The sequence below is a fragment of the Chinchilla lanigera genome, unplaced genomic scaffold (genome assembly GCF_000276665.1).
Source record: "Chinchilla lanigera isolate Chin_1 unplaced genomic scaffold, ChiLan1.0 scaffold00013, whole genome shotgun sequence".
Classification (NCBI taxonomy): Eukaryota; Metazoa; Chordata; class Mammalia; order Rodentia; family Chinchillidae; genus Chinchilla; species Chinchilla lanigera.
This window is the reverse complement of record NW_004955414.1, coordinates 31,010,796-31,031,089: the sequence shown is the minus strand read 5'-3', so window position 1 is coordinate 31,031,089 and position 20,294 is coordinate 31,010,796. Positions and strand designations below refer to the sequence as shown.

The following is a 20,294-nucleotide window of genomic DNA, read 5'->3' as shown; positions in this document are numbered from 1 at the left end:
TCTCTCTGTAGACTTCAGAAATATCCCAAAAGTGTCCCAGTAAGTTTTTGTCTTACAAAATCAAGGGCTCAGCATTTACTTACTCTAGGGACAATAGGTTTTTCCCTCTCACAAGTATAAGTTAGAAACTTTCAGTTTTATAAAAGTAAAAGCTCATATAGTTGGTGTTTTCACAATAGATGGGTATAGTATCACCCAGCACTTCTTTAAACCCATCAGGCTATCAGATTAATTGAATCAAAGCCAAAACAGCCTTTACAGATCATTTAGTGCAGCCCTTCATTTTATAGGTGAGGAAACTGAAGCAAAAAGAAGTGAAACAATTACCCAACTGTGGACACAAGATGTCAGTGAGACAGACCAGCAGATCCCCATCTCACTGCATTCAATCCTGTATAAACGGGCCTCCAGATTCGAGGCTGATAGTGTGTGGTTCTAAGATGATCTTAGTAGTGATCCTAAAGCATCACATGGTCACAAAATGTTGAATTCAGTGTTAGTATTGCTTATATTATATAATTTTTACAATAGTGATGCTACATATGGCATATAATGCATATGGGAACTTGATATATCCGAGTATACAGTTAAATGGAACATTCATTTTCCAGGCATGGCTAATACATCATAGATGCTCCAAATAATATTAACTTATTTAAGTTGATGCCAGTAGCAGAATTTTCTGTATTTATGCAGACATTTGAGTTTCTGATAATTCAAAAATTTTAAGGATTTTTTTTGAACCTTCCTAGCAGTGTATGAGATGCATAATATCACTATTTTCCTGGGAGACTTCAGTTGTCAGTTGCAGTTGTAAGAACATGGAAATGTCAGGGTTTTTAATTGTTTGCAAAGTATTTTTTCACATTTATCAGTTACATTTAACCCTAACAGACCTTACAAGTAGAATTTTTATCATTCCCCTTTCACAGATGGCAATGAGGTTCCGAGGGCTCAAATCTGACATGCAAACAAGGTAGTGTTAAAGCTAAGGCCCTTCAGAGTCACTGTTTTCAAATTCTGCATTCTTTCTGCAGTAGCAAACAGACTTCACTTCCTCCCAAGTGCTATTCTCTGCCCACATGTCCTGGTGAGCCTTGAGTGAGGCTCTGCGTGAGTGTGTGCATGCGAGTGTGCTATGGGTGTACGCATGTCTGAGTTTTCCTGTGTGTTTTTCTCATTATGGGTGTAAATCTGTGTGAGTCCACCTGTGTGTATTGTTCTGCTCCCTGTATATGTATGTGTGTGTGTGTGTGTTTGCTGGTATTTGGCTGTCTGGGCATCTCTTTATATTTCTGGCAATGGGTGCCTGCTGTGTGTCTGTCTGACTATGTACCTCTTCGTGTCTGTATATTGACATGACAGCATCTCTTTTTGTCTGTGTGTCTGAGGCTGTGAATCTGTACATATATCTGTGGGTGTATGTCTGCATCTCTTCCTAAATCTGTGTCTAGGTATTCATGTGAGATTGTCTGATAATGTAAGGCTGCTTGAAAATATGTCTGTCTGTGGGTATGTTTCTTGATAGTGGTAGTTATTGCTATTTATGATTTTTTTATTATCAGCTGGTAGCTGTAGGTTCTGCTTATGGAGAGAATATTTGAAAACTCTGCATGTGGATATACTTTATACAGTTCTTTCCGTTGCTGCTTTGTTCTCAGCATTGTCTGGAATCTGGTTATTTAAGAGGTGCCAGTGGAAGCACGATGGCAAAGGTTCACTTTTCGCTAAGATCCACTTTGCAATCTTGACATTTGCAACTGAGATCAAAATTTTCCAAAGTACTGTCTCCCTGCTATAGATAAAAATATTTGCTTTTATTTTTGTTATATCCCTGATTTGTCCTTTGTGTCTTTTTATAAATGATGTCAGCAGCATTGGTTCTAAAAAAAAAAACCACAAAACGTATAAACTGTATTGTCCAGCAGTCTTACCTCTCACATTCTCATGTATGTGTTCCCAGCAGCTCTCAGCAGAGATAATGACTCTAAATTGTTCTTTTGTCTTATTGAGAATAAAATAATGTATAGAAAGACTGTACATTTGAGTTTCTCTTGCATATGTTGGTGATAAAATAGTAACATTAAAGTTAATCTCAAGTTTTCCATCTGTAAAATGGGATAAATGGGGAAAAAGTTTAAAGAAATACTAAAAATCCTATTGGTTTATCAAGACCTTTGTAGTCTTTTAATAATTTGAATTCTCTGATCTTAGTACCATTCCTGTAAGGGAGGTTGGTAGCAAATTTAGTTTTTATTATTCTAGGCCACTGATTTGATCCCCATAAAATGATTTCCTCAGGTCCATGCAGACATCAGGAAAAGAAGAAGAAACAACATTCTGTTAAATCAGTCATTTCTAGGTCCAACTCTCAGCTTCATAGCCTAATTAATGATCTTTTCACTGAAATAAAATATGTATTACTAGCTGTGTTCCCTGAGGCCTGTTGCTTTTGAGTACCTTTGTTTATTTCTTGAGAAGGTGAAAATGCTGAACATACCATACAAGGCTGTGGGAAACATTAAATAAAATAATGTATATGAAATAAGGTAGATGCAAATAAATGGTCTTCTGGCTTCCTTATTGCTGTTTGCAACCATAGAACATGAAGTTAGGTGGACAGTGTTCATCATCCTATACACAGGACATATGTTACATGCCTGGGGTTCAGAGAAATATTGACTCTTCTTTTTCTGCCTAGAAGGAGAATGTAGTCTGATTTGGGAGACAATGTAGATATATAAAGGGAACCAGATAACATAAGGCCCAAGTACCAAATGTGGGAAACAGGCTGCAGATCACTTAAATTTGTGAAGATAAAGGAGGCCCTCTGGATCCATGGCTGGGTAGAAAGAGATTTGGGGGAGCAAGAAGGGCTTGCAAAGCCTCATGGGAAGGCTGAGATAAATTGAGGGAATTTCTCCATACAGACAAATGTGCAGAAAGTCAATTGGGTACATAGCAACTACACAAACTACTAATACTGTGTTTCCCTGAAAGCAAGACATAGCTGGAAAATAATCAGCCTTGAGAGCTAGAGATCAGCAATGCCAGCCTCAATCAGCCTACCTTGCCTTACTTTCTTTACAGAGTAACCAAGCAAGAGAATAGTGATGCCAGGTAGGGCAAGGATAGGCTCACTGAGGAGGTATTTTTTTTATCTCTGGTTTTCAAAACTGATTATTTTCCAGCTAGGTCTTATTCTGGGGAAAGAGGGTAAGTGATTCTCTGTCAGTGAGAAATCTCAAGGTCATAGAATTGTAAATGAAAATTAAAAATTGAAATAACATAATTTATAGGCATTTATGATGAATAAATACTTTCATAGAAAAGACTCATTTGATTGTCACGAAAATCTTGTGAGGTAGGGTATATTATTATCTGCTGTTATCCCTCTCTACAGATTAAAAAGAAAAACACCGAGGGTACATACAGGCAAGTCTAGTTCGAAGTACTAGCTCTCCTCTCTATACTGGACCACACTGTAGGTTACTGTTACTGGTAATTTGAAAGAAGAGCTCATGTCTTACTCTTTCCTGTTCCCGTAACACTGAGCCTAAAATGCTCAGGCACTTTTCGTTGATTGCATACTTTTGATAATAGGCCAGATTCTGAAAGTAGTAGCTACTCTTGTGGGAACAAAAATATTTTCATCTGAGACTGTGCTTTTGAATTAGGGCCCCTCGGGCAGGAGGAAAGTCATATTATAGAAGGATTACTTCTTACTGGACCTTAGGAGAGTTTTAGCCATGCCAGCTAACTTTTCCTCACAGTCATTTTCTTCCCTGTCTTCTATTCTAAAGTTCTGGGTTGGTTGCTCATAGCCTGCATTTCTCCCTCTCTATCTCCCTGTGTGTCTGAGGATTCATTTCTCTCACTTTCTTCCTTTGCACTGTTTCTCTTCCCTCCTTCTGATTCTTGTTTCCTCTCTTTCCCTGCTTGCTTTATGTCCTGGACTTTTCACTGCAAGCTTATGTCCTACTGCAACGACAGTGCAGTCTCTGGCCACTGACGGTTTTTCTCCACACTCTAGTAGTCGCAGGAAGTAGCTCATGTTTTTAGATTCTCTCACGGGGGTCTAGCATGTAGCACCCATTTCCGACTACCATGCTCCCGTGTTACTGGGGGCCACAGAATTATCACAGTCACAGGAGCTCCTGGGTGTGCATCTCCAGCAAGACTGCCTTCCAACTGCCGAGGAATTACCATCCTAGCACAGCATCGGGGGACTGAGAGACAACCGGGACAAGTTTATTCAGAATCTAGGGCTGATTTTATTTTTTAAATAGCTATGCAGTAAAGTCTTAGACTTGAGTAACTTCAGGAAGTTAAATTTATAAAATAAATACTGACTTCAAAAGCTTTGGAAGCCAGTTTGGATTCTGATCTTCCTGATTTCATGACCTGTACCTAAAACCGAGCTAAGTTAAATGTTAAAAGAAATTCACCCTGTATTTTAAAGCTGTAGTCCTGTTTCCTGGGTTACTATCTGTTGGGTTTTGAGGAAGTCCCATCGTACTGAACCTCAGTATGTTCTGTGGAATCACTAGATGATGCTTTGCAAATAAGTCAGTAAGTGAAAAGGGCTTCACAGTTTCTGGGATGCTGATAGCCATCATGGTGAAGCCAGGCTTGTAGCGTGAGGAGCAGGGGAACTGAGTTGATGATTTCTGCTTAGAGGGAAAACTTTGTGCTGTGTGCCTCCTGCCTCCTGTATCATTAGAATGAGGTGGACTCAAAGCTGCCTTGGGCTGACAGCATAAATAAGTAGTTTGTCCTCACTGTTTTTCCATAAATAAAACAATTTTTTGTTGATCATCTTTTGGGTGCTGGTGGAGAAGACAGGTTGCAGAAGGGAAGTGAAGATGATTTGAAGTAAATCAAATCTGTTGTGCCTAAGATTTCTGGAGTTCATGGAAAATATTGATTTTTTTTTTCTCAGAGAATTAGATGAGGACTGAGAATTAGTGAAATGTTTGTGCATTTACTGTTCAGTGCAAAACAATGAGGTCAAAACCCTGTAAGTCAGTGAATTTCACATGGCTTTACACAAAACTGGTTTTCCAGGGTCATTTCCCAAAGTTTTGTAATATTAAAAGGCAACTTAATGAGAAAAAAATTATCTAAAGCCAACGTTTGAGGGACTATTAAATACTAACTTTTCTTCTGAGGAAATATTTTAAAGGGTGAAGTTTGCAGTTAAATTAGTTTGCTTTTTAAAATTCTTCTTCTTCTTCTTTTTTTTTTCTGGTACCAGGAATCAAACTCACGACCTTGCGCTTGCCAGGCAGGCGCTGTGCCGCTAAGCTAAATCCCCAGCCCCTTAATTATCATGTTTATTGGTACCTGTTTGTAGTACATTATGATTATATTCCTCGTGGGGAGTTAGTACCTGTGCATGACATTTCTCAGTTCTTGTTTTAACCCACTTTCCTACCTGGAAAAATGGGAGGAGGAGGAGTAGATTTAAAAAGGGGGTGGGTTGTGAACTGCTGTGTACGTATGTCAAGTCGCTACAGGGAATGTAATCATGTTACTACAAGAGATAAGTCAGTTTATCTTGAAGACAAGATATGTGACTGCTTAGGAAAATGGACAATGAATTTTAAAATACCTGAAAATACAAGTGTGAGTGCTGCAGACATATTATTGGTTTTCAAGTGAAGACTAGTATTTCAAGCCAAATAGTTCCTAAACAAATTATGCTTATATTAAAATTTGTTCACTTATTTGATCTGAGCATGCTTAAGCTCCAATGTCATATTACCAATAAAAGGATCTACGACTCCTTAAATCATTATTTAAATGACAGGTTTTAACATACTAGTCTTGTTATAGGCAAGAAGCCCTAGCAGCAGGGTTATTTGTTGTTTGTTTGTTTATAGCTACCTTTATGGTCATCACTTATAGCTATGAAAGACTAAAATTTTTATAATAACAAATTTGAATATGAACTTTAATTGCTGAAAAGCTGACTTAGCCTTTTTTTGAGATTTTACTTGTCTTTATGTCAAATTTTGCAATAGAGTTAAATAAGAGTTACATTTTAAACTTTTATAATTTGCATAATTGTTATCTTCATGATATTCTTAAGCCATTAATTGGTCTGAAAATACCATTAAAAATCTTACAAAGGTTTAAAAACTCTGCTTATTTTCATGTTCACATTGGAAGTTGTATGTTCTATAAATACTATAACTCTTTTCTCTGGAGACTGCACAAAGCCATTCTAGGCAATTCTCATTAGCTAATCTTTTGGGATTGTATGAACAATCTCTCTGCCTTAAATCCTGCTCTGCCTAATCTTCTAGGTTTTCCCAGGCCTAGCCAGAGGATGAAAAGGGACCAGGAGAACTACTATCTAAGCTTTGGGAAAAACGTGCGCCTGGGTATTGATGGGCATAACTAGATTCCTCGAGGTATTGCTTTTATTTCATGTAGAAATTTTAACCAGGGGTCTGAGCACCTTTTCTAATTCTGCAGGAATGATTATTTAGTTACATTGAACTAGACCAGAATTCAGTTCCTCAATTTGAAAATATCTCACTATGTAGTTTTCAAAGTTAATGATTAGACTGAGTTGTAATTTATGAACTAAACCATAATTCAGTTCTAATGCTGTTATAGTCTTGGTATTTAAACTGTTGAAAGAGCAACCTGAAGATTGACTTCTAAGTTATTGAGAAGTAGAGTTGGTAGTGTCTCCAGCTTCATTGTCCTGACCTATAATGTGCTGCATTTCAGTGTCTAATCTGAATTAGAAATAACAACATTTTCCCTCCTAATAACAGCAGATAAAAAACTCTACACAAAATATACTTTATACTGAAAATATTTCACTATTGTGTCTGTTAGAGTCAGTTGTGAGGATCAGGTAATTTATATTTGTATTTGTATTTGTATGTATCTATTTTTACCATTTTGTGGACACAGTGGAAGGGAATAAGAAGCACTTATACCCATCCCCTCTGTTCGCTGGCTTTCTGATGACAAACAGCTTACACATGTGGAGAGCCCATACCTCATTTACATCACATGCATAATGTACTCTATCTGCTGTAGTAGCTTCTCCGGGTTGTCAGAGTCACCTAACACACACAGTGATCGTGTTCAGCACATTTTTTTAGACTGCAATAATCAGAGAAATGTGGCAGTGATGTGGGAACAGGAGGAAATAATGTGGCATAATGATGTAGCCATCACTGTTCTGTTGTCATTCCTCCTAACCGAGTGGTTTCCCTCAGAGCCTAGCAAAGGGTCATGAATTCAGTGCAGTAAAACAGGGACCTAGGTGCAGAAATAACACATCTATCCCTGGGCTTTATATCCACAGTAAAAAGGGAAAACATCGACTACATGAGGGAACAAACTGTCCTGAAAGCTGTGTTGATCTATGCATATGCTTATGTAATAATCTTCAAACAAGCATTTTACAAATGTACCCAGCCTCTTTTAATCTCATTTAATCTCTTTAAGTATTTGAATACCACAAAGAAAAAAACGAATGAAAGAAAAGCCAGATACAAGAAATAAACTGGATCTTCAAAAATATGTAAATACGAGGTCCTAATAAAATATTGCCTGCTACACTAATTAGCATGCTGTTTACAAGATTTACCCCTTAGCATGCTAACATCTTCATGGCTTTCACACATGCACTAAAGCGTAATAATCTCATGGCAGTTTCCCCTCAGATTGTTCAAGATTTTAGCAAGAGTTCGACCCTGGAAGTGTTTTGCAGAGCACTTAGCATGTCCCTGTTCTGTAACTGTTTGCACTATTCCCAAATAACTCTTACACATGAGTTCAATAAATAATTGGAAGCCCAGATGTTTGAAACGGATATAGCAGATACACTGTAGCTGTATTTAAAATGCAGCTACTTTCCCTTTGTCCTCTCATCAACTTCACAGCATTGCACTCTGCTATTTCCAGCTCTCTTCTAATTAAACCTGCGCGCGGGCTTGGTGTGCTCGTGTGCCCACACATGCCCCTCTGTCGCGGGCAGCATGTGGAGATGTCCTGCGTTACCGCTGCTGGCTTGCGCATTCCGGCAACGAAGCTTACTTCTTCAGACGGAACTGTAGCCTTCTTTGTTCTTCAGTTCACCCCCGATAAGGAAATTTCTCAGACTGAAACATGATCTATCATTTCACGTAGCAAATAACCTGAGTAATTCTACATAAGTAGACTCCCTTCCTGGACGGAACCGAAATGATTTCTCTGGATCCCTCCACAGCACTACTAAAGCGGCTCTTGCCCAGTGTTTGCTAAATAAAGTAAAAAAGTTAGTTGTGGATTAGTATAAATTAAGAACATTCTTGAATTTGGCTTTAAAATAGAGCTAATTGTCAGGAGCTAAAGGAAATGTGAAGAAAATGCTAATTTTATTTACTTTAGCTTCAGAAATTCAAATTTTTGTTAATACACAAATCTCCCTCCAAACACAGTCTTTCATGTTACATCTAAAAATGCCGCCGTCTAACTTATATGTCTTGGATTTTTCCTTCATTTGAAATAATTACACTGATGCAGAATAGGGCTGTGACATTATCAGAGAAAAGTTGTTTTATTTTTATTTTATTTTTTAAGATATAGAAGAGTATTATGGCTACATGTGGGAATTTTTAATTTGTATCTTATTTAGCTTCGTGTGCAATGTGACACCAGTTAATTGTATGTTACTTTGTGGTAACTACATGTTAACTCTGTTGGAAGTAATGGTAATTATACTGTAATTGATACCAGTTCTCCCACATCTTTGGAAAACCATACAATTAACACATATCACCACAGTTGGACACTGTCTTTTGTCCTTTATAATGTTGCCATATTGTAATATTATTTTGAATAGAGTTTCTAAATATTTTCTTCTTCTTTTAAACTCATTTAAAAAAGTTTAATTTCAGAATGATTTAAGAAATGTTTTGAAATGAAACCATGGTTTATGGTATTTACTCAATCTGTGAAAAAAAGCTTCTTCCACAGGCAGACATAGTCCCAGTTTATATTTTATTGCAAATTTAGTTGTGACTTCCTTTAATCTTATTAGTAATTCTTTTTCTTTCCTAGAAAGAGGATAATAATAAAATATGCAAAATCTTGACATCAAGGAGTTAATCAATTTTTTTCTAAAGTGAGACCCTTTAGCAGCAATCTGTGTTTATGTTACTTTGTTTGCAGACAAAAGGGATATATTCTGTGCTGATGCCACCATAGTGCATGTAAAACTAGGGACATAGAGACATATTTAATCCAAATTCTGTTTTTTTCCTGCCTTCCCCTGTCATGTATTCCTTCCCTTTTATGACTTTTGCCTATAGTAGGATGGAATTTCAGAAATAGCAAGCAAATGCTTTTTGACCAAGTGTGACCATCATTTGGTAGACTTGTTTGACAAATAGATTATTTTTGAGTGCTTTCCTTGAGAATATTAATAATACTCAGAATTTTTTATGACACAGTGACATGAGTTTACTACTGTATGCTACAATGTAGATTTCTGGGAGCAAAAAAGTCAAGTATCATAGAATGCTAAAATCTCAGAGCTGAAAGAGACTGTGGAGATACGTTAATTTAGCTCTCTCATAGAAGAAAGAGCAGGGACTAGCATGGTTTGTGAGTGCACAGAGCGGCTTTGTAGAAGGAACAGGAGTCGAAGGCTTGTGCTGGGCATCTTTCCTCATAGCCCTTGGGCTCTCAGTGCTCACTGCGGCCTTTGCATTTCCTTCTGACACTGCAAGATCCTGATGGCCCTTCCTTTTTCTTTTAAAGATAGGTGCTATTTTTGTAGCATACATGTCTCTTTAAATGATAGGAAAACCTCTTAGGGGACATGATATATTTATATATCTCATAAAACCAAATACATTAAACCAAATACATCATAGTGATGCTTTATTTTTTCCACTTTTTGTTTTTATGTTTCTAAGAAAAAAAATCCTCAAAATTACCAGTTTGCCAGCTGAAATTTATATAGAAGGTATAATTTTTGAAAAAAAATTCATTCTATGTTTATATGGCTTTAATATTTTCAACTTGAATAAATATCACCCGTGTTTCCATAAATAATATTTAAAATTATACATTGTAAATTAAATAAATATCTGAAATCAAATGCTTATATTTTGAACTAATAGAATTTCCAAGATGCCTTTTTGGGCAGAGACATTTGCCTAGCTTAGTTTCCTTGTGCTACCTTTTGTCCATATGGTAAATGTTAGAATAACAAAGTCTTATTGATAGTTTAAGTGGAGATAGAATTTTCCCTTTTTTAAATCATGTGTTCAGTTTTAATATCAATTCTGTGGTTTTACAATGGGACATTTTTGCAAACTTGTTACTGACACAAATAGTTAATCAGAGGCTATTCAGGAACAAATCTGCATCATGCCTCTGAACACAAATAAAAAGTTGAAACCACATAGAAGTAGGAGCTGGGCTGCCACACAAATGGATTTGCTTAAATCTGAATGCTTTCTAACTCTACGTGGGAGTTGCAAACTTATAAATAACCTTGCAATTGGTTCAAACCATATTAAAACCATATGATTGAGACAGAAAGCATTTGGTTAAAGGGGTTCAGTAAGCACTATAATCCTGATGAAACTAATCTAATTCAGTGGCTCCCAGGCTAAAAGGGTCTCATATCTTCAGAGTTAATGCTACTATATCATTTATCATCTCATGGTCAGTGACAGGAGTCTAAGTGTGTGTTACAGGAGATGTACAGGGTGCTGTCATTGCCAGGGTTGTGGAGACAGAACTTGCTTAGTTTGGTGTACTCTTCAAATCCTGAGGGAAGCTTGTCATATATCATTTGAGAATGTTTTTGAAAGCTCCATAAAACATATCCACAAGAAGCTCTGAAGACATTAGTTCATTTTAGCAGGCCTGTGCTGCGTGCTTCTGCACATGCGGGGACCAGTGCTAGCTGGAGATAGAGGGTCATGCGTTACTTTCCCTGGCCCAAGGACCTCACGTCTTGCTGCTTGTATCAGCATCCTGAGAGGAGATCTGAATAGCTTATGTCACTCTCTATTGGTTTAGTTTTTTGCCTGAATTATGAGTGTTCTGGTTTTTGAAAAATTTGGCCAATACCTTGCAAATCTGCCTTTGTCTTTTGAAGAATCATTCATAGATAGATAGATAGATAGATAAATAGATAGGACTATCAACACACAGAGCCACTCCTAGGTCCTAATCACAGAAGTTTCCAGAAAATATTTTTGGAATGTTGGGTGTTGCTTTATTATCTGATATTTTCTGGCCAATAACAAGAATCTTTCATTACACGAGGCAGAAGCTGCCATTGTATAGACTCGCTATAACAAAATTCCATAGCCTGGGTGGCTTAAAGAACACACATCTATTTCCTCACAGTTAAGGAAGCTTGAAGTCCAAGATAATGTATCAGCAGGTTTAGTTTTTTCTGAGGTGCCTCTTTTTGCCTTGTATACGGCCACTATTTTCTGTGTCCTTACATGACTTCCTGTTTCTCATGTCCTTCATGTCTCCTTTTGTGTTAGATTGGGCTAGGGCCCACCTTAGCAGCCTCATTTTAGCTTAACCACCTCTATAGAGGACATGTCTCTAAATGTAGTCACATTCTGAGATGCTAGGAGTTAGGGATTCAACTTATGAATTTTGGGAGGGTGTAGTTCAGCCCTTACTAGACATCTTTGCTTAGCTTGTATACTTTCCAGCTCTCATGAAAGTATTTCAGGTATCTCCCCCTGACTAAGTGCTTTATGTCTCTGCGAGGCTTCACCTGCATTATTATTCCTAAGATTATTATTTCTCAGGAGGAATTAGATTGAATTTAATACAGTTTTATTTAACAGTTTATTCTATTATCCTTTCTTAAGAGTTTGGCATTTTTCATTAATTCAGAGTGATTTGCTAATGTGAATTACTAAGCAATATAAAAGATGTGTTAGAGGAATGTTTTCTGGGGGGGCGGTCAAGATTTTAGAAAAAAATTCTTTTTTTTTTTTGTTTTGTTTTTTTTTTTTGGTTTTGGTTTTTCTCCGGTACCGGGAACCGAACTCACGACCTTGCGCTTGCCAGGCAGGCGCTTTTGCCGCTGAGCTAAATCCCCAGCGCCTTAGAAAAAAATTCTTTTTGCAGAACCCTTTCATATAATAATAAAGCAGATTTCCTGTATACAGCCCTAGGCCCACCATGATGTGATCATTCTGTTTAAGTGGCTTACATACCTTCTTTTGCATTTATCTATCTCTCAATCACATGTATCTCACTGCTTTTTAAAGCCCTGAAAGCTAATTTTACTTTATTTAAAAATAGAATTAAAATGAAAGAACAGAGAGAAATAATCTTAGCAGGACTTAGTCACTAGAGTGCCTAGTAGGTAAACATCAACATATGATATAAATATAAGAAGACATGGACATTGTACTTTACAGGAAGTTGATAAGTCATGTAAATATACATATAAACCAATAAATGTATCTTTCTATAAATATGATGTGATAATGGAATAAAAGAGGGAGGGATAGATTTCCCTCTGAGATTAGTGGAAAAAATCAACAAAAGAATTTGTCAAGAAGAAATGCTTTAATTAGGCTGGAGAGGACTAATTATGATGTCATCAGGAGGAGAAGAGATTTCTAGGTAGACAGAACAGTATATGGAAACACACAGGGCTAGGGAATGTCATATTCAGGAAACTCTGAGAAGGTCCATTTTATTGGAACAGAGAAATAAACTGGAATGAGTAGGACATGGAGCTGATAAAGGGGAGCAGGAGCCAAATAACAGGTTGTATAAACTCTACAGGGAAGTATGTGCCATACAGGTGGTGGAGAACATTTGAGGGTTTAAAAGTAGACAATTACAAGGTCTACCTGGTACATGGTTACTAGGGTTGGGATCTAAATTTAATCCCGAGATGCTTAGCAGCCAAGATAGAAAGGAATGCATCTTTCGTTCTATAGTTCTGTTGTTTATGCAGGAGAAGAGCTACTGCTGTTTAGAATAAGACACGGTCTTCCTTAGCGTTTAGCTTTGAAATACTAAATAGCATCAGAACAGAAGTGAGTACTTTAAGAATTGCTTTGTTTTTTACAAAGCACTTGCTCATGTAATCCTTCATTTAATCATACCTAATCAGTACAGCCCTGTGGCATGAGCATTTTCTGTTCCACTTTACAGATGAGAGAATAGTTCAGATAGATGATATAGTAATTAAACTCTAGAGTTGTGATTTTAAATTCACCTCAGCAAAACACTTACCTAAATTCTAGTTAAATGATGCCTAAGATATCATTTAAAAGTATTTTTGAGTCTTTTTTTAATGTAAGATTGATAACAATAGTAGTAATTTCCTTTCGGCATTAATTTGAGGTTAAAAGGAATGCTCTTTAGAAAGACGTTTGTCCTAGCAGCTGATCGGTAAGTGGCACTCTTTCCTACATGTATTCCAATACGTGTGTTTGCCCTATGGGGTCAAATATACTTGAAAAACTTAGACCTTAACTAAGTCATGAGTCCATAGCATAATTTTGGTGTTAAGGATGTGCTAGAGGATAGACAAATGAATAGTTTTAGCTGACAAAATGTTATTTAACAATGAGGTTTAGTAATGAACTTCATCTCTCCCAGCCAAAGCCTTTATTATCATGATTACTGACTCTGGAACCATCAAAATGTCACTATGAAAGTAAATCCCACTGCTTCTAAAATAACTTCCTTAAAAAAGAATCACCTTTTAAAGAGTATAGATGATTATTTTCCAGTGTAAGACCTATATTTTTGATCCTTCATTAAATATTAAATGTATAATAAAGGATATAAAATAAAGGGTAATTAAGTTATAGAATTTGTTGTCGATAAAAGAGAAACTACAATATGTGGATAAATAATATCTGTTGAGAATCACATCATGGCAAGATACACTGTAAAAGAAGATTTGCTGTTTGCTTTTGTTTGTTTTCATGGTAGGGACTGAACAAAGGGCCTTTTCACTGAGCTACATCCCCAGCCTTTTTTTATTTTTTATTTTGAGACAGGGTCTCTTTCAGTTGCCCAGACTGGGATCAAACGTTCAGTTATCCTGCCTCTGCTTCCCAGAGTGGTGGATTACACGTGTATGTTGTCAAGTTTGTAAAACAGATGCTTAGACTCAACACTCCTCCCTGTATTGGTGATATCTCTTTGAGCATAATAAACAAAACAAGGAAATCCAGGTATACAACTTAAATATTATACAGAAACGGGAAATAAGCAATTTTAAAAAGTAAAATAAAATGCATATAATCACATAACTTAAGTAAGAGTTTTGACTTGGAAGGTAAATACCTTCCAAGTTAAATTTCTGAAGGTAAATTTCTGAAAAGTAAATTTCTGAAGGTAAATACCTGCATCTTTGAATATATTTACAAAGCACTGGCAAAAGAAGACATTGCCTATGATGAATGCTTGGCTTATAAAGCAGAACACATTTCAAAATAAAGTTGTATTTGTGTTTTTTTACTTTGCTTTTAGTTTAGGGAAGCATTTACCTGGGTTAGAGATCCACTAAAATATTGAAGTGGATAGGTCCAGAAGAGAGAAACTTAAAGCTGGGATGAAAAAACTAAGACTTTATTCAGCAAGTACTTACTAGATTAAACACTGATGAAAATTTGAGGATAGACTGTATCTCAGAATATCGGTGGCTTTAGATAATTTCTATTCATAATATACATGTTTTTCATTTCTCTTAGGAAGTTCTGCTTTAGGAATACACACACACACACACACACACACACACACACACACACATGCATAAACATATACACAAACATGATTGATAGGGCTGCAATAGTCATCTTTCCTGCAAAATTCCCTATCATTACCAATTGAAAAGATTTTTAGGTGTCTTTAATATTTAAAGGTGTGTTGGGGCATATAACAACAAAATTCTTATTTACTTAAAAAAGAATCATACCAGATTCCCCATATAGAAGATAGGTGCTTCTAAATCCATGATTATACGAGCGTAGAATTTTCTATTTACTATCTTATATATGCATAAGTAGAATGTTCAGCAATTAGTTAATAACACACATTTAAGTTTATTTAAGAGAGTCAATATAAGGAGAATCCTAATTATAATGTATTTTACATATGAAAATAACACAGGATAATTATTTTTCATACTCTTTTAACTACCATATAGGTGATAGCACTCTAGTTGTATGCTGCATGGCTGCTACAATGACCTGATATTCAGACATCCTCTACAAATGAGCTTTTGAGTGAAGGTTGCTAAAGTGCCTCTCATTTAGACCACCGGAATAAAGCACAACACATTGTTGTCTAGACATGGCTACTTAAATAAAATGTATTTGTAAAGCAACAAACAAAAAGGTTCCCTCAGCATGTATCATTTCCCCCTTCAGCCCATAGAAAAGGGGATCTTCTGAAAGAATTCGAGCTATGATATAGGCTGGTCAGTTTTGGTAATCCAAAGGAAAGGTGCCCAGCACATCATTAACTTGTATGTGTTGTTTTTGAGAAGATGGCTGCAATCAGTTATCTAGCATAGGGTTTGAAAAAGGCTTGTCTCACTACCAAGCAAACTGTTATTTAAGTACACAATCCACTCTACTACTGAAACAGTTTTGCCAAACTTATCCAAGTATTCTCTCATGCTTAAAGATGATATAAATATCATTTATTGCTAGCAGTTTTCTTCAGACTATATGGAATGTCTTCCTGCTGCCTGATCTAAGTGTCCCAGTTTACATTATGGCCTTTACTGCCTCTGTTTGATGGAGTGATCAGTAAAAATTTAATGACACTATAAAATAATAAAAATGTCATTAATTTACCACGGATCTTGGATGCAGTGGTTGTAAAGTTACATTAATAAACAGAATATTTTTTACAACAAAAAGCATTGTTACGTGGGAATGTATAAATAACACACATAAATTTAAGAGCAATTTTACTGTTAGCACACACATTATTATGGAATAGCCAATAAGTGTATAAAACATAGTATATAAAATTTTATTAAAATATACTGTGCACATCAAAAATTCAGCTTTTATCTGAGTGCAAAGAAAAGCCATTATTGTGTGCTTACTGTTTCATTGCTCTTCTTTCCCCAGATCACAATTTCATATTTGTTGCCAGTACGAAGTTGATTTTTTTTTTCCTAGATGAAAACTAACCTCTGGTCTTTTAGTTATCCCAAATCCATTCTATCTCTCCACTGATGCAAAGATGTAATTGATCAATCTTGCCATAGGAAGGTGGGGGGAAAGCTGCTAATTTAATGCAAAGTTAAAAATAATGCCTGGGAGTTGAATGGTTTGTTCAGTGACTCTGGAAATAAGGGATAATAATGCAGCAGTCTATCTGTCATCAGTGCGTCTGCCCCGTCATTGACTCTGATAATATGTGAAATGATGGATGCTACCATCTTGTGGCTTGTAACATTTAACATTCATCAGCTCTCACTAAAGGGGGCTTTATCATTTAAATATCTTTATTTAATATGCAACATCTACCTCATACATCATCATTTCAAAGCACTTAGAGAGCCAACAGTCCTACAACACAGCAGAGCTGACTTTAATTTTTTTCAATAACTTTTATGTTGCCTGCGTGTTTGTGACTGACAATGCATAAGTAAGTGTCTGATCACATCGCCGCATGGAAAATGCACACTCCACTGTCAGCGTGATAACTGGGGAATTTTTCAGGTGGGGGGGGATTAAATAGCATGGAGATATTTCACTTAGATTTCCAAAATGTCTTTCTTGAGAGCTATGTGCTTTGTGAGGGCTAATTCTCTCTCTCTCTCTCTCTCTCTCTCTCTCTCTCTCTCTCTCTCTCTCTGTGTGTGTGTAGGGAGGGTGAGATTTGGATTTAAAAACTTGCCCCCCATTGTCTATATTTGTTCCATATAGAGGCCTACCCATTGGCATTTCATGGCCAGAAGTTTAAGCTTCTTGGAATTGAAGCACCCTCACATTTTTCTTTGTGCCGCATCCTCATCCTGTCTTTAGTAGGCTCACGTTCAACCTCACTGGCTTTGCTTAGCTCCGCTGCCCAGACCTAACCTGTACACATCAGACCCTCTTATCTTATGATTATGTGGCTGGCAAATAAATATTCTGAGCTATTCTTTGAAGAAAAGAAGGAAATCTTCTGGGAGACTAGGTAGAAATTTATATGAAAGGGCATGGCTTTGCAGGGTCCTTCTTTAATCTCAAACACAGTGCTTAATATCATCAAATTTAAAATGCAACCCAATGCCCCAAATAAATTTTATCATGGATTTATTTTCTGCCTACCTAACGAGTATTTCATGGGATCTTCTTCCTTTTCTTCTACTCTGTCAAAATATTGATATTTTATAGAGAAAGTATCTTTGCAGAAGAATTTTTTTTCAATGAAGTCAGAAAATGTATGACTTCAAAGACACTGTGAATGTGTTGTTGAATGTTCTGAATGTTTTTTGTTATGATTAAAAACAAGCTGATACTACTGAATTGTGAGTGCACTTCATTTTTATAAAAGAAAAGATATTATCATCATGTAAGCTTTGTTGTCTTAGGATTTTACAAACCATGGCATGTAATTTTCCCTCTTCTCCTTCCTTGTCAAAATATTGATATTCTTTCAGGAACTTTATTTTTTTTTTTACTGAGAATATTTTCCAGTAAAATCAAAGAGAATGAATGACTAGAAAGATACTTGAAATATGCATATTGATAGGTAGCTTGGTCTGTTGATTGTCAGAGAAAGTTGTTTTCCCCCCATGAAAATACAGTTAAAGGTTGTTCTTCCAAGGAGATTGCAGGTGTCACATCAAAACTCCTTTTGCATTTAACACAGGGAAAGCATTCACATGCAAATAATTGAAACGTGAAACAATATGATAAAACAAAGGTTGAATATTTTGCTTCCCCTGGTACTACTCATCTTCACTTTAATTCTTTCTCCTTACATCGCGACAACCAAAAATGCTACTCAAAAATAGAAATTGGCTGATTAAAAGCAGCTGTTCTTTCCCTGACAATGTGTGAAGCTCCCACACAGCTTGTGGTTGCTGTTTGTTGTGTCCTGCATCTGGGTTAATTTGTTCTTGGGCAGCAGTTTTTACATAAGAAGATATTAGAGAACCACCCTTGATTTGGTTTTCATTTCATCCTGTCTTGTATCAGTGTCGTATTTGAGAGGTTTCCCTACGCACTATTATTGAAACGAGTTAGTATAACCCAGTTGGGGAAATACATGATTATAATTTTGGTTGCAGATCTTTCGCAGAAATGGTGCTAGATTAAAGCAAGGTTGATGCTGTGTTTTCTTCCAACACAGATTTCAACATATTCCATGATGAAGGGGAACTGGAAGACTTGCTGCACAATTTGACTGATGGGAATTAATTATAGAAATATAATGATATTCAAAAATAATCATATTAGAAAGCACAAATGTAGTGAGACTGTACAAATGAGGCACAGCCTCTATCAAGTAATTGTATGTTTGCTCTTTAAGAATATTTCCAAGTTTCTAAACATCTTACAGAAGAGAACACTCAGAGTATTTCCATCTATTGCTGAACATGCTCAGTACAGAACTAGGTCATTGAACAATAGACTGAACAGCAATCAGCACTCTACTGCTGCATAATGCATTAAGTATAACATGCAGAAACCATTCCCGGAGCTGGAAGCTGCTATTTCATGTCTGTAAATTCAAGCTGACATGACATTTAATATTGTTTCATAGTAATGAACAACAAGGTTTCATTCATTCATAAGCATAACACAAAGCCAAGTTTGAGTCTGGAGAGTAGCAAGAAATGGGGGGGCCGGGGGACACGTGCTGGGTTTCTGCAGACAAGAACACCATGTTAATGATGGCCCATGAACCCTCTGCTACTGATCCAGAGAGCAGCTGTGCTCCAGCCACTGTGATGCCTCAGACTCCTGCTCCGAGGAGAACTAGTGAACAAGCAGCGTGTTTCTGGGTTTCCCTCTTAACCAGCTGGGGTGGTTAACTTTCCTAATCCATGGCTGCGTAGGAGAAAAAGTCTCTGTTAGTTCCCAGACCTCACAGTTAAAAAAAAAGAAAAAAGTACCATCATCTAGTTTACCTGCTTTAAAATATGTTTGAAATCCTGATGCGTAACATTTTAATTTGTATTTTTTTCCCAGTAAAAACAATGCAAGCTATTATCGCTAAATGGGAACAATTGTCTTCCATTAAGTTTAGTAGTATTATTTTAACGGGGAACTGCTCTTTCACATTTTTGCGCTTTTGACTCTTTTGCATTCCTTTTAGATTTCTAGATCCAATTCAAAAGAGAGAAGTGCTGAGCGACTCTGGCAGGTCTACTGCGGAGCTCCTTCCCCAACAGGTTCTATGGTCTAAATGCTCTCAGTGCCACAATCAGGCTTTGGCAGAATCTTTCTGAAAGATTTTCAGAGGCCAAGTGGGTCAAAAATGACGTTTACAGATCCACATTTTGCCCATTAAGCAAGATCAAAACTGCTAGGAAAAAGTGGCTGCTTTGGAAGCTAGAATAAGCCTCTGATTATTCCTTCCTCTAGGAAAGAACGCGCTTTGAGAATTTGGTGCCCCAGTTAACAGGAAAGTCAAGTGAAGATGCAAAGCTGGGCCCGGGTGTCATCGACCTTACTCGGCCAGAAGATGCAGAGGGTGAGTGGTTTTCTGTGGCTGCTCTGCTGTGCTGTGTGTTTCTGAAAGCATGTCTGAGTTAGATGTGGGATCACTGGGGCCTTTTTGGGGAGGTCACCAGCAGATTTTCTGGGCAAAGCTAAGGGGATGGTCTTCAGCATCCATTATAGTTGAAGACTTTGAGAAGCAACTAGATCACATGCTACCACACACATAGTCATCCGGGTACTTCAGGGTGCCATTTGAAAATTTTAAAATAAAAGGACCCTCTGCATTCCAACGAGCCAAAGAATTCTGTGCTGCATTTACCTCAGCGGGTTCTTGTTAAAGAAAATAAAAGGAGACACAAGAAGGAATTTTTGTTTTTCAAATTCCAAATCAAGTGATTCCTAGGTTCAATACAACCATTTTGGGGACTAACTCATGGTTTCCAGCAGGTTTTGCACAAACTTACTAGGTGCTTGGGAGAGGCCTAGCTTATGCCTGGCCACTACTAACTTTGAAGTTCGCTGAAAGTCTAGGTGGAAAGAGCTGCCTTACTTCAGAAGTTTACCCACAGCACTATCAAAGCCTGTGCGCTTCTTTTCCTTTCTTGTTTGTTTGTCTTAAATGCACAAGCAGCACATCAGCAG

At 36.9% G+C, this 20,294-nt stretch overlaps 1 protein-coding gene across 26 annotated transcripts in view; it reads left to right on the top strand.

Annotated features, from left to right (window-relative positions):
* The window catches only part of Sox6 (SRY (sex determining region Y)-box 6), a 566,848-nt gene that overhangs the window by 501,384 nt on the left and 45,170 nt on the right, over positions 1 to 20,294 (top strand). For all 26 annotated transcript variants that reach the window (XM_013511918.1, XM_013511927.1, XM_013511917.1 and 23 more), the window contains one exon: positions 19,575 to 19,683. In XM_013511918.1, coding sequence (XP_013367372.1) covers positions 19,575 to 19,683 — 109 coding nt within the window. The remainder of the gene's footprint in view (positions 1 to 19,574; positions 19,684 to 20,294) is intronic.